Source organism: Schistocerca americana, chromosome 1, assembly GCF_021461395.2.
Source record: "Schistocerca americana isolate TAMUIC-IGC-003095 chromosome 1, iqSchAmer2.1, whole genome shotgun sequence".
Lineage (NCBI taxonomy): Eukaryota > Metazoa > Arthropoda > Insecta > Orthoptera > Acrididae > Schistocerca > Schistocerca americana.
The window spans coordinates 1,104,866,998-1,104,882,591 of NC_060119.1; the positions used below are offsets into that span (position 1 = coordinate 1,104,866,998).

Sequence of the window (15,594 nt, forward strand, 5' to 3'; positions counted from 1 at the left end):
GCTTTTTGTTTTTATAAATTGCTGAATTATCTCCCTCTCCGCCCCTTTCCCCCTTTCTCTTTCTCTCTCCTCTCCCACCCACCCCCGCCCCCAGGTGATACACGTAGCAATTATTTACTATTTTAATGTAACAGTTTTTTTATTATTAATATTCTGTCTTACACCCTCAGTAACAGTGGTTGTAATGAGAGAGGAGGAATGGGGATTGCAAGCTATTGGACTCAGCTATTGTAAAATGTAGGCACAAAGAACTTTATAGTTGGGTACCAATATTTGGGCCAATAACATAGATACTCTAGATTGGTACCGGCACTCATGTAGCAGTTTTTCTACTCTACTGTTGTTAAAAGAACTTAACTGACAGGTTGTGCAAATTTAAAAATCCAATGACAGTAAGTGTGGTATCCCACAATATGGTTAAGACTTTGCTAATGTTTCTGATGTATGTGTCACTGATGATAGCACTGGCCAAAAGGTTTGTGTAAATGTCTTTTAATTGTGCCTGTGTGAAACTTAATGTGTCTTCTTTATGGTAAGAAGCAATCTGCCTTTTCCTTCATTGTTGATATTCCTACCTGGAGTTTCCAGTGTTTGACATTTTATGTTTGATAGGCATTAAATTTGAGTTACTTTTATCGAATCTGATGTGAAGGAAAGCACTTTTTTGTATGCAGCACACCATATTTATGGCTAACTCCAGTTACTGTTGTGGCCTTTGCAGGAAGTACGTGCCAGGCCTATGCAGGAGGTGCATGCCAGGCCTATGCAGGAGGTGCATGCCAGGCCTATGCAGGAGGTGCATGCCAGGCCTTTGCAGGAGGTGCATGCCAGGCCTTTGCAGGAGGTGCATGCCAGGCCTTTGCAGGAGGTGCATGCCAGGCCTTTGCAGGGAGTGCGTGCCAGTCCATTACACTGGTCTGAGCAGTCTGACAACAGCTCTGACGGAGACCAGGACGAGGTTGATGGAGTGGAAGACAGTCCCCATCCTTCTGTAGAGTCACAAGTAAACTACTTTGTTATCAAAATTTTTAGCATATTGTTTCTGTTTCCACATTTCATTATTATGCTGTCAACTAAACATTAATCCCAGCAGCTCTACTACCAATGCCAGGAGTATTCCCAACATCTCACAGGAATCTATTGAGGAGAGTGAGTGTTAACTTTTAAAAATGATGTTCCGCTGTCAGGGAGCATAAAGACATATCGGTGGAATTTGCAGATTCAGATTGTCCAAGAATGTGATGTGGTCTTTTGCTGAAAGAACTTTATCTTCAGTAATCTGCACATTTAATTACCATCTGACTAGACCGAGATGTCTTATTGAGTGTACATTTGAAAAGTTATCCAACAAGTGGCAGATTTTTCATTGACAATTAAATGTCTCACTTAAGCTTACAGACAACATAAAATGTTGCAGTGTGCTTCACAGTTTTGTCTGCACTCAGTATGAGGTAAAATTTGAAGTCATATTGCAGTCTGAAGGTTTTAAGGAGTTAGGATCTGGCTTGATTGCAAACCCCAGATCAATTGCAGCAAAATCTATTCCAAATAATTAAGGCACTTCACTGGCAGTAGCGTAGAACAAGGCTGCCAGCCTTAAAAACTGTACTGGTTTAGAAAGATAATCTGTAACTGTTTTCATCACACAGCTTGAAAAGAACTGCAATAAAAAATCAATTAGAAATGTTTGTACTGTAGATTCCTTGTGTAATGTATCCCTCATAAAATGAATGTGTAAGAAAATGATTGAACACTAATCATCCAAAAATTAATTTTTCAGTCACCACAGCAGGAGCACATTGAAAAACATGAATAATTGGAATTTTAATGCTAATTGGTATTAAAACTTCTTCTTAGCCAAAGATGGCTCTATTACCTGCTATTTTTTTATTTATTTTAGAGTCATGTGTAGTGTTATTGGGGAACCGGAAAGCCTTCTATATCCTTAGAACTTCTCAGTCACATATGGGCTCCTCCCAGTAGCTTGTTTTATTTAGGTACTTTACAAAGTAATTGTGGAGGCTACATTGTCTACTGTTAAAAGGTTCTGGATAAAGACCTCCTTTAAGAGTCTTTTCTGGACACCCCTAGACCAGTCTTAGCTAAGAATACTTTGTGCATAATTTTGACAATTCTGTGCAGTACCAGGAGCCCCCTGAATGAAACCTGTGATGAACTGAATTCTATGTTGATCAGTTGACTATCTCAGTAATACACCTTTAAAGCACATAATGAAGACAATGGGGTGAATATGTTTTATATCTGGAGTGAACATTTGGAATTGTCTATGTTCTAGTAAGCTTTTGTCAAGCAGAACAGGTGACAATTGAGGCTCTGCCTAAATGTCATACAATACAGGGTTAGATGACGTGCCTACATGACTTAGATCATTACCATACCTTTCCTCATACACAGTAGGACTAGTATTTTCATCTATTACTCTAACAACGGAGGGTGGTGAGTCAATTACTTTCTGTTTATCCAATGTTATTTCCTGTTGGATGTCACTGATTTGTGAGGACACTATCCCACCACTGTGGTAAGTCTTTGTCTTGCACCATTTTAATTTGGTTTAACTCCCTGTTGATTGCATCTCTCAAAGTGCCTCCCTGAGATAATGCATCTGTAACTGCGTACTAAACAACACACAGTAATTGTGACTTCAGTCTTTCATTTATATGAGTTTCCCTCATGGACAGACACTGTGACTGTTCGCCAGACAACTGTTTTGTTACATCACGTGGCTTGATAGGCAGTTTTTAAGGCTCTAATTTCGTTAGTTAATGTGCCGCATTGTAATGATGAATTTGTTATGTCAGTCATCATAGCATTTGCTATGAAGTTATCTTTGATACAATTTTCATTAAGCTTGTTATTTGAGAACAACTTTCATTACATATAGTTGATAATTATGATGACAATTTAGATGACAACTGATCTGACATTTAATTATGTTTAGCGGTCATTTCATACACATAATTGACATTTCATATGACAATTTAAATGATAATTGTTTTATCATATCCATTGAATTGGTCTTCATTGTGGTATTTGTACCTCCTGGTATATGGCTGGTGTTTGGTCTAACCATAGATTAATTTACTTCGCTTTCAGTCTGCAATTCTGTTTAGTGTCCCCCCAGAGGGCTCACAGTTCTTTTGTGAGTTCATGAGTGGCACACATGGGGCCCTGAGCTGTTGCGGCCCATTCTTCATTCCCTGGCTGCATTTCCTTCACCCTCGCTCCCTATCCTGGCTCCTTCCTGTTGCCGCCTCCTTCCCCCCTCTCTGTGTTCTGATTTATGTTGACCTGGCTATACGCCTGGTTTCTTGTATTGGTTGCAATTTTGTTCCTTTTGCTGTTCTTTCATCCTTTTTGGTGTTTAGGTCCCCACTTGAGGTTTGACCTCCACTTCAAAATTTCCTGTTTTTAGTGTGAGCCATATGGGAAAGAATTTTCTCCATAGCATCCGTGGTGTGGATTCCTCTCCCCCCTCCTTCCCCTCTCCCTTACCCACTGTAGCCCCCTTCAACCCTGCTAGGTCACCAGCACGTGTAGCCAGTCCTTGTGATGGGGCTGTTACGTACCCATATGGCTAAGCCCCATGACAACACAGGGATCACACTACTGATCCTTGAGCTGTTCTCTCTCTATGTATGCCAAGGAGTAGTTGCTTATCTTCTTGGAGCATCAAAACTCTTGGTAACAGCTGCCATGCCAGTCGGCTCTTGCTGTGCCCGGGTGGTGCACATGGGGAGAGCCCCTGGTCAGAGTGGGTGGTATCAGGGCAGATGCTTGGTGCATGAAGTGAATCGAACTGCAAAAATATGGCCATCTCTTCGAATCATGACTGGTCCTTGAATGCTGCTTCATATGTCCCGGCAACCTTCCCTTCCATAGCTACACAATGGGAGGAGGGCCAGGTTCGCCATCTTGGGATGAAACCATTTCCCTGTTACCTCATTTGTACAAGGACAGGTGGGGACACATTCACCACCACAAAGCCATTGTTTTTTGTGGAAAATATAGAGGAAAAGTTTGGTGAAGTGGAGTCTCTTACAGTTAGTAAGATGCGGTCGGGCTCCCTGTTGATTAAAGCTTCTTCTGCCACCCAACTCTTCATGCCTGTGATCATCTTGGGAATGTCCCCATGTCTACCACTCCTTATGAATCTCTGGGCATGGTCCAGGGAGTAGTTTTTCATAGGGGCCTGATCCTGCAAGCTGATGAGGAACTCTAGGCTAACCTGGAGCAGTGTGGCATCATTTTGTTAGATGTGTGCAGAAGCATTGCAAAGACAACTGCACCGATACTGGCGCCTTCATTCAGGCTTTTGAGGGGGTACTCTTCCAGAGAAAGTTAAGGTTATGTGCTACGGATGTAATGTGAAGCCGTACTTTCCTCCACCTATGCGGTACTTTTGGTGCTTGCATTTTGGACATATGTTTTTTCGCTGTATGGTGGATCCTTTGTGTGGTGACTGTGGCAACCCACTCCATGAGGGAAGCCCCGGTGTTCCGCCACCTGTGTGTGTCAATTGTGCTGACCACCAGTCCCCTCACTCACCAGCTTGCCCAGCTTGCAAGAGAGAAATGAAGATCCATGAATACAAGTCCCTGGATGACCTGTCCTATGCTGAGGCTCACCAAAAGTATGAGAGACTCCATCCAGTGCCACTATCTTCAACTTTTGCCACTGTTACTTCATTTCCCCCTCCCCCTCGTCCTTACCCCAGTCCCGTCCCTCTCTCCCCTCCGCCTCCCCAACAGTTCCTACAACCTGCCATCAGGGAGCCGTTTCCCCTCCCCGGCCAAAGAAGTGCCCCCTCCCGGGACCCCTCTCCCCGGTGTCTCTCAGGCCTGAAGACTCGTACTGCCACTCGGCCACAAGGTGCACCATCTGTGCGCCACAATTTTGCCCGTTCTCTTTCAGTTACAGATCTTGCAGAAGCCTGTACTCCCCCTTTGCCCTGACTTGCTCCACCTCAGAAAGAGAAAGAGGAGGAGGAGGAGGAGGAGAAAAAGAAGGAGAAGGAGAAGAAACATAAATCCCAAGACAAGGTGCCCCTGAAGGTGCCATCTCCCTATCACAACCTGAGTCTGACATCTTATTTATGGATATCACCCCATCCTTGTTGGTGACGACTGCTGACCGAGTGACCTGACCTCCTCCTCAGCTTCTTCTTGTCTATCTTGGGCTTTCACCACACAATCATCCAGTGGAATTGCAATGGATACTGTTGTCACCTACCGGAAATGCAATGTCTCATCTCCTCCTATTCTGCATTCTGTCTTGTTCTTCAAGAAATGCATTTCCATGATGACCACTCTCCAACTTTTCATGGTTATTGGGCATTCTGTCAGAACCGTACTGGCCCTGGGGTAGCATCTGGTGGTGCCTGTACTTTCGTTCGCTCCGATGTCATTAGTGACTGGATCCCCCTATGTACCAACTAGGAAGTGATAGTGGTTCAAGTGCAAATGACTCCGATAATCACCATTTGCAATGTCTACCTCCCTCCAGGTAGGCAGGTCACTTCCTTACGTTGCACTGTCTATGTTAATCCAGCCACTCCCCCCCCCCCCCCCCCCCCCTCTTTCTTCTCCTTGGGGACTTCAGTGCCCAGCATCCACCATGGGGGAGTGTCACTTCAGTGGGTAGGGGTATCCTAATTGACCAACTTATCATGGACCTCGATTTGTGTCTCCTCAATTATGGACCTTGATTTGTGTCTCCTCAATTATGGTTTCCCTATGCACTTCAGTGCCATTCATGGCACCTTCTCTGCTATTGATCTCACAATCTCCTCCCCTGCCCTTGTGGCTGCCCTACGTTGGTCATCCCATGATGACCTTTGTGACAGTGACCACTTTCCAGAAATTCTATCATTCCCCTGCTGTTGCCAAGCATTGGGCATTTGGCAGGGCCAAATGGCCTTTATATACATCTGCTGTGCACTTTGACACCTCCCTCTCAAATTCCATTGATGTAGTCATGCAAGGCATCTCTGCCACTATTCTTCATGCTGCTGGTACTGCTATCCATCTATCCACAGGTGCCCCTTGTCGTTGACTGGTACCGTGGTGGACCAAGGATGTCGCAGTCACTATTTAGGACTGCCAACGATCGCTGCAGTGATTTAAGCGACACCTTTCACAGACCAACCTCCTCACTTTTAAGTGTCTCTGTGCTAAGGCTTATTACCTTATTAAGGAGACTAAAAAGGAATGCTGGGAGCACTGTGTTTCCTCCCTGGGGACGTATGTCTCTTCATAACAAGTTTGGTCAAAGCTCCGTAGCATTCTGGGCCACTAGCGACAGTCAACTGTCCACTGTCTGAATCTCCAAGGTGCTCTGTGCACTGATCCATTGGTCCTCGCAGAACACCTCGTGACACACTTTGCGATGGCATCATCGTCCTCTTCCTACCCTGCTGCCTTTCTCCAGCAGGAATGCAAAGTTGTACAGACCCCCCTCTGTTTCATCCCACACCATGTTGAGCCCTATAATACACCCTTCATTGAATAGGAACTGGTGCAGGCTCTTGTCTCTTCATGACACACTGCCCCAGGTCTGGGATCCATCTACAACCAGATGATCCAACACTTGGACAATCCCCAGAGGCAACGGCTCCACAGGGTCTTCAACCTCATTTGGCTCATGGGTGCTTTTCTGTCACAGTGGCAAAACAGTATAGTTACTCCCATCCTTAAGCCTGGGAAAAACCCAATGTCTTTCAACAGCTACCACCCAATTAGCCTGATGAATGTACTTTGTAAACTGCTTGAAAGATGGTCAGCTTAAGATTATGTTGGGTACTCAATTCTCACTGCCTTTCGTCCCCGTATCAGTGTGCCTTCCAGGCTGGGCAATCTCCAAATGGCCATTTACTCCTATTGGAATCAGCCATCTGACAGGCTTTTACTCACTGCCAGCATCTTGTTGCGGTCTCCTTTGACCTTCATAAGGTGTATGACGTGGCTTGGCGCCATCACATTGTAGTTACCCTCCATGACTGAGGCTTTCATGGTCCCCTTCCTCGCCACACCGTGAGAGGAACGTCAGGCTAAGGACGGCAGCAGCTCTTATTCGCCCCGGTGCCTTGTGTGTTCGAGAGATGATGGGGAATCTTTCATGATGATGAAGCCTCAGATTTTTATAGAGCATTTAGAGACAAGTTTGGGGAGGTGGGGAGGGCTTGTCCAAAATGAGATCTGGGTCAGTCTTGATCAAAACAGCATCCTCTGCCCAGTCACGGGCGTTACTCGCTTGTGACAAGCTGTAACCATCGCACCCCATAAGAGTTTAAATATGGTCCAGGGGCCCATATTTCACAGGGACCTTCTTTTGCAGTCTGACGATGAGCACACGCCAATTTAGAGCAGCGAGGTGTACATTTCGTTTGGCATGTTCACCGGGGTCTGATAATAAGGTTGCCACTGTTGCCTTCATCTTGGCCTTTGAGGTTAATACATTACCCAAGAAGGTCAAGGTGATGGTCTACCACTTTACATCACTGTAAAGCCCTATATCCTTCCCCAAATGTGATGCTTTAAATGCTGGAAGTTTGACCATATGTCTTCCTGCTGTACTTCCAGCGTCACATGTCGAGATTGCGGACGCCCATCACACCCCAATACTCCATGTGCCCCACCTCCCATCTGTGTCAACTGTGGAGAGCACCATTTGCCTTGCTCGTCTGACTGCAGGATCATGCCAAAAGAAGGGAAAATCATGGAGTACAAAACCCTGGACCAACTGACCTACACTGAGGCTAAGAGAAAATTTGAACACTTACATCGTCTAGTGCCGCTGCTACAGCAGTTCTAGCCCCATCAGCTCTGCCAACCCCAGTCACCTCTCAGAGCCGGAAGACTACATCTGCCCCCTTGATGGCGGGGGGCACTTCCTCCCTGTTGCTCCTGCACCACCTACTTCAGGAGCAAAATCTCCCCAACCATCGGGGATATCAGTCCCTACTTCTGCGCTGGAGAAGCATAAGTCTTCTTCGGCTCCTCTCTCTAGGAAGGGGTATCTTTGGTCACTTCCTTCCCAGGTTTCTGCTAGTAGGAAAGATGGCACCTGCCAGTGGCTGAAGAGCCCAAGCAGCTGGTCGTACGGCTTCACGCTCATCCTTGGTCCCGGAGACTGAATCAGTGAAGTCCTCCCAGCAAGGGAAAAGCCGAGGAGCAGAGAGAGCAATACAAAAAGATCCCCAAGACCTAGGGAATTGCAGTGGCATCCACACCACCGCTACCTACAAGCTCTGCATTTGCAGATGAGGTAGAGATTCTGGCATCCGCTGAGTCCCTATATCTTGCCGGACCCTCAGACACAATGGATATAGACTGCTCAGGCAATAAGTCAGTAGCAGCAGGTGACCGTGAGGCATAAACTGCCTCATTGAATGTTCCATGCCTTCCCAGTCTCAAGATGACATCATCCTCTAGTGGAAATGCGGCAGTTTTTTCCACCACCTGGCTGAGCTACTTCTACTGTTAAGCTTTACACCTGCTTTCTGCATTGCCCTCCAGGAAACCTGGTTCCCGGCAATGCGGACCCCTGCCCTCCGTGACTATAAGAGATATTACAGAAACTGTAGCAACTATAATTGAGTGTCAGGTGGAGTTAGCGTTTATGTCTTAAACTCAGTCTGTAGTGGAACTGTGCCCCTTCAAACGCCTCTTGAATCTGTGGCTGCCAGAATAAGGATGACACAGGAAATAATTGTCTGCAATGTATATCTTTATCCAGATGGTGCAGTACCCCTGAATGTATTAGCTTGCACTGATTGATCAACTCTGTAAACCTTTCCTACTTTTGGGAGATTTTAATGCCCATAACCCCTTGTGGGACGGCACCATGCTTATTGGCCGAGGCAGAGATGTTGAAACTTTACTGTCTCAGTTCGACCTCTGTCTCTTAAATACTGTGGTCACCACCCATTTCAGTGTGGCTCATGGTAGTAACTCGGCCATTGATTTATCAATTTGCAACCCACGACTTCTCCCATCTATCCACTAGAGATCACATGATGACCTGTGTAGTAGTGACCACTTCCCTATCTTCCTGTCACTGCCCTGGTATCAGGCCCATGGATGCCTGCCCAGATGGGCTTTAAACAAGGTGGACTGTGAAACTTTCACCTCTGCTGTCACCATTGAATCTCTCCCGTACAGGAACATCGATGTGATGGTTGAGCAGGTGATTACAACAATTGTTTCTGTGGCAGAAAACATGATCCCTCGCTCTTTAGAGTGCCCCCGGCGAAAGACAGACCCTTGGTGGTCGTCGGAAGTTGCTGAAGCAATTAAGGAGTGTCGCCATGATATACAGCAGCATCTCGTAGTCTTTAAACGGCTCATTGTCCATATTTGCCAGCTTATTAAACATAGGAAGCAGGAGTGTTGGGAGAGATAAGTCTCGACCATTGGGTGCCATACGTTACCTTCTCCAGTCTGGGCAAGGATCAAATGTGTTTTTGGGTACCAGACCCCAACAGGTGTTTCCGGTGTTAACATAAATGGTGTGTTATCTACCGACACACTCGCGATTGCCGAGCACTAAGCTCGAGCCTCTGCATCGGAGAATTACCCCCCAGCCTTTCTCACTCTCAAATGGTGGCTGTAAGGGGAAGTCGTCTCTTTCACTACATACCACAGTGAATCCTATAACACCTCATTTACAGAGTGGGAGCTCCTCAGTGCCCTTGCACATTGCCCTGACACTGCTCCTGGACCAGATCGAATCCATGGTCAGATGATTAAACATCTCTCATCTGACTACAAGTGACATCTCCTCGTAATCTTCAGCCATCGCAATGGCAGGAGCATACCATCATTCTGGTGCTCAAACCCGGTAAAAATCCGTTTTATGTGGATAGCTATCAGCCCATCGGCCTCACCAATGTTCCTTGTAAGCTGCTGGCATGTATGGTGTGTTGGCGGTTGGGTTGGATCCTGGAGTCTACATCTACATCTGCATCTACATGGATACCCCCCAGGGGGCTCACGGTTCTTTCATGAGTAGGTGCATGGTGAGCACGGGCTATTGCAACCTTCCTTCCTTTCCAGGGCTGCATTTCCTTGGCCTTCCCCTCCTTCCCTCTCCTTGCTCCTTCCCCTTCACCCTCTCCTCTCCCTTTCTTGGTGTCCTTGTTTATGTTGTCCCGGCTATCCTCCTCGTTATGTTGGTTTTGCAGTTTGGTTTTGTTGTGTAATCACCTCATCCTTTTGGCATTCTCTGGCCCCCCTCTGGGGTTTTGACCTCCTTTACTAAATTTCTATTCCGTAGTTTGAGCCATTTGGGAAAGAGCACCTTACCTAGTGTCTCCGACATGTGCCCTCCTAGTTCATTCCACCTTTTCTTTCACGTCGTTGTCTGATGCTAAGGTGCATAGACAGCATGGTAACCATCCCATGTGGTGGGATCGCTATGTACCCTTTTGGTTTAGCCCCCTGAACTCGCAGGGATCATACTTCTGATACCTGAGCTGTGACCACCTCATGTGAGCCTAGGAGTGGTTGCTTGTCATCCTGGAGCATCGGAACTCCTGGCAATGGCCGCCGTGCCAGACGGCCCTTACTGTGGCTGGGTGACGCGCGTGGGGAGAGCCCCTGATCGCAGTGGGTGGTATCAGGGCGGATGCTATGCAAATGAAATGCATACAGGTCCAGAACTCTGGCTGTTCTTCTGCGGGCGTCTCTCCGTGTGGAAATGATTCTTTTAGTGCTGCTTCTTGTGCCCCTTCGGCCTTCCCTTCCATGGCTACCCCTGGGAGGAGGATCAGGCCTGTCAGCTAGGGGCGAAACCTTTCCCCCACTATCTGGTTTGCACCAGGTCTGATGGGGATACTTTCACCAATACCAAACCTTTATTTTTTGGGAACACATTGAAGACAAGTTTGGCGAAGTGGACTCTCTGAGCAAGATGCGGTCGGGTTCATTGTTGATAAAAACTGCTTCAGCTACCCAGTCTGCAGCCCTTCGTGCCTGTAACCATCTTTGCACAATTCCTGTGTCCTTTACCCCCCACCAGTCTCTAAATATGGTTCTAGGTGTGATTTTTCACAGGGACCTCATCCTTTAAACTGATGAGGAACTTCGGGACAATCTAGGTGTGATTTTTCACAGGGACCCCATCCTTTAAACTGATGAGGAACTTCGGGACAATCTCAGACGGCGGGGTGTTCACTTTGTTCGGTGTGTTCAGAAGGGTCCGAAGGACAATCGCATTGATACTGGTGCCTTTATCCTGGCCTTTGAAGGGGTTACCCTCCCTGAGAAAGTAAAGATTATGGTTTATCGATGAGACGTGAAGCCGTACATCCCACCTCTATGAGGCGTTGTAAGGGCTTGCGTTTTGGACACGTCTTCTCGCTGTTCACAGGCCCCACTCTGTGGTGACTGGAAGTCCACTCCATGAGGGGAGTTCCTGTGTTCCCCCTCCTGTGTGTGTTAATTATTGTGGCAATGATTCTCCACATTCATCAGATGGCCCAGTATATAAGAAGGAAAAGAAGATACAGGAGTAGAAGTCCCTTGATCATTTAACCTACACTGAGGCTCGTAAGAAGTATGCACATCTTCACCCTGTGTCCATGACGTCTAGTTATGCTTTAGTTTCATCTTCACCCCTTCCTCCCCCTTCCTTACCCCAGTCCCAAACCCCTCTCCTCCTTCCCTCCCCTGCGGCTCCCACACCCGTTCCTCCGGCCGCCACTCCCCCTCCCCAGCTGGAGAAGTGTCCCACTTCTTCGGCATCCGTCGGTCAAGGGCGCCCCTCCCGGGATGCACCTTCCAGGCCAAAGGTCTGCTGCCACGCAATGACCGCGAGAATCACGGTCTAAGGGCCCCCAGGTCGCCCAATCTTTTTCTGTTCCCTATCTTGCTGCAGCTGGCTCCTTTATGCCACACAGCCATCCTCAATCTTAAACAGAAAAGAAGAAGAAACATAAGTCCTGGGACAAGGAGCCACTGGTGTCACCATAGGTCTCATCCCCGGCTTCGCAACCTGATTCTGACCTGTTATCGATGGATGTCGCCCCCTCCTTGTCGGTGACGGGTGGTGACACGGCAGCATGACTGGCTTTAGCCTGTTCAACCCCCATTTGAATCATTGTTCTGTGGTTGTCCAATGGAATTGCAATGGATATTACCATCATCTTCTGGAGTTGAAATCCCTTATTTCGTCTTACTCTGCAGCTTGTGTGGTTATACAGGAATCTCATTTTACTGATGATCATTCACCGACCCTCTGTGTGTTCCGTGTTTTCTGTCGAAATCAGGTTGCCTCCCTGCTGGCCTCTGGTGGCATTTGTACGTTGGTCTGTACAGACGTTGCTAGCGTGTAGATTCCTCTTCAAACTACATTGGAAGTGGTTGCTGTTAGGGTCCACTTGGACTCTGAGGTCACGGTTTGCAATCTTTATCTTCCTCCTGACAGGACTCTGACACCTGCTGCCTTAACTGCCCTTCTTCATCAACTTCCTCCTCCGTTGCTTCTTCTCGGGGATTTTAATGCTCATCATCCCTTGTGGGGCAGTGCATTTCCATCTAGACGAGGTCTTCTCATACACCAGCTTCTTGCAGACCACTACTTGTGCCTTCTTAATGATGGCTCCCCTACTCTTTTTAGTGCTGGTCATGGTACCTTTTCTGCCTTGATCTTTCTCTTTCTTTTCCCTCCCTTGTCCCTTCATTACACTGGTTACCACACGACGACCTTTATGATAGTGACCATTTCCCGTTGATTCTCTGGCTCCCTTCCCACTCCCCGATGGACAGGTTACCTCGTTGGTCTTTCCAATGCGCCTATTGGCCTCTATATACTGCACAGGTTGTGTTTTCTCCCTCTTTGTCCGGTTGTATTGATGACGTCCTACGTGAAGTGTCTGACGCAATTGTTCGCGCTGCTAGCCTTGCTGTACCACGTTCATCTGGACCATTTCGCCGCCGGCAAGTCTCGTGGTGGAGTACAGCCATTTCCATTGCCATCTGTGATTGCCGTCGAGCTTTGCAACACCTTAAGAGGCACCCATCTGTTGCCAACCTTATTACCTTTAAACGCCTTCGCGCTAAAGCCCATTACTTAATCAAACAGAGCAAACGGATGTGTTGGGAACGCTTTGTTTCTTCCCTCGGTTCTACTGTCCCTATGTCACAGGTATGGGCTACACTTCGCTCTCTCCAAGGTTGCCATCGGCAGTCCACCCTCCCAGGCCTTCACCTCCCGGATGTCCTTTGCACGGACCCGTTGATTCTTGCAGAACATCTTGTGACCCATTTTGCAACAGCATCAGCCTCCTATCCGGCTGCTTTCCTTCACCAGAAACAGCAGGGCAAAGCTTACGCCTTACGTTTTACCCCTTGTCAGTCAGAATCTTACAACGAACCTTTTACTGAATGGGAATTTCTTTCCACACTTTCTTCTTTCTCATGATACGGCCCCTGGCCCAGACTCCATTCATAACCAACTGCTTCAACATCTCAGTGCTCCACAATGGCAACATCTTCTCCAAGAGTTTAACCGTGTTTGGCTCCAGGGTGACTTCCCTTCTCAGTGGAGGGATAGCATCGTCGTTCCTGTCTTTAAGCCTGGTAAGAACCCCCTGTTTGTTGAAAGTTGTTGCCCAATTAGTCTGACAAATGTTGTTTGCAAGTTACTTGAACAGATGGTAGCCCATCGGCTTAATTGGGTCCTCAAATCTCGGGATCTATTGTCCCCTTACCAGTGTGGCTTCCAAGAGGGACGATCTCCAATCGATCATTTACTTAGCTTCGAATCCGCAGTTTGGCAGGCTTTTTCCCAGTGCTGCCATTTGGTTGCAGTATTTTTTATCTTTGCAGGGCCTATGACGGCTTGGCGCCATCACATCTTACTTACACTTCATCAGTGGGGTCTTCGGGGCCCACTCCCGATTTTTATCCGCCAGTTCCTGTTCAATCGGTCATTCAGGGTTCAGGTTGGTACTGTTTTTAGTTCTCCATGGACCCAGGAGAGTGGCATCCCACAGGGTTCGGTATTGAGTGTACTTATTTTCCTCATTGCTATCAATGGACTTGTGGCCTCTGTGGGTCCTTTGGTCGCTCCTGCTCCGTATTTGGATGTTTTCTGCATTTGGGTTAGTTCCTCTTCTATGGCCTCTGCAGAGTGGCAGCTTCAGGGAGCTATACAGTGTGCCTCTGCATGGACCCTATTACACGGGTTTCAATTCTCTCCTTTAAAACCATGGGTTGCTACTTTGGTCGCCGTACTACGATCCACCCCGATCCGGAGCTCTATCTCGATGCACAACGATTACCTGTGGTCCCACAGTTTCGTTTCCTGGGTCTTCTTTTCGACAACAAGTTCACTTGGCTGCCTCATACCAGACTTCTGAAGGTAGGATGTTTCCGTAAACTCGATGTCCTTTGCTTCCTTGCCCGCCCCCCTGCGGGTTCGGGGGTAAGAATAGGCCCGCGGTATTCCTGCCTGTCGTAAGAGGCGACTAAAAGGAGTCTCAAACGTTTCGGCCTTATGTGATGGTCCCCTGTCGGGTTTGACCTCCATATCTCAAAATTTTTCCGAAGAGCGAGCCGATTGGGGAAGGGCGCCTTACTTGGTGCATTGTGTCCGTGTTGTGTTGAGAACTTTCGCCATCTTATTCGTCGTTGCATTGCAGTCTTGCCCGCTCTCCATCTCTTGGGCATCGATGCGCCCCTGCGTGCACTTTCTGCCAAGCACTGTGCAGGGCCATTTTCTGCACTGACGACGCCCATGGACCACATGTCACCTAACATCCAGCACGGTAGCCAGTCCGTTGTGGTGGGGCCGCCATGTACCCTCTTGGTTGTAGCCCCCTGACAACACAGGGATCGCTCTACTGATGCCTGCGCCGTTCACTCCCCACGTATGCCAAGGAGTAGATGCCCATCTCCCTGGGGCATCAGGACTCCCGGCAATGGCCATCCTGCCAGGTGGCTATTGCTGTGGCTGGGTGGCGCCCGTGGGGAGGGCCCTTGGTCGGCGTAGGTGGCATCAGGGCGGATGACCCGCAATGAAGCGTGGTACATCATCTCTCGCTGGCGGCCAGCCGCCAGCAGTCTCTAAGCGTTCTCGGGCTCAATTTAATGCTCAGAAGTACGATCCGAAAACGTTCCCTTCCCTGGCCACGCCGTGGGAAGAGCGTAAGTCGCAGGATGGAGTTAACAGTTATTCGCCCCGATTCTTAGTTTGCACGCGAGCTGATGGGGAGTCTTTTCTCTCCACAAAGCCTCAGTTCTTCGTCGAGCATTTAGAGGACAAGTTTGGGGAGGTGGAGGGCTTGTCTAAAATGCGCTCTGGGTCAGTACTGATACAAACGGCATCCTCCGCCCAGTCCCGCAGGTTACTTGCTTGTGACAAGTTGGGGGATGTTAACGTTTCTATTACACCACATAAGAGTTTAATATGGTCCAGGGTGTTATTTTCCATAGGGATCTCCTTTTGCAGTCTGATGACGAGCTGCGCGCCAACTTAGAACGTAGAGGTGTTCATTTCATCCGGCGCGTTCATCGGGGTCCGAAGGACAATCAGGTTGCTACCGGTGCCTTCATCTTGGCCTTCGAGGGTGAT

General features: G+C 47.9%; 1 protein-coding gene across 13 annotated transcripts in view; it reads left to right on the top strand.

The window, feature by feature from the left end:
- The window catches only part of LOC124618173, a 54,555-nt gene that overhangs the window by 13,713 nt on the left and 25,248 nt on the right, over positions 1 to 15,594 (top strand). For 3 of the 13 annotated variants that reach the window (XM_047145327.1, XM_047145325.1, XM_047145324.1), the window contains exon 2: positions 722 to 1,003. In XM_047145327.1, coding sequence (XP_047001283.1) covers positions 740 to 1,003 — 264 coding nt within the window. In that variant the 5' untranslated portion in view covers positions 722 to 739. The remainder of the gene's footprint in view (positions 1 to 721; positions 1,004 to 15,594) is intronic. The other 10 variants (XM_047145334.1, XM_047145326.1, XM_047145336.1 and 7 more) reach the window with 8 other exon arrangements.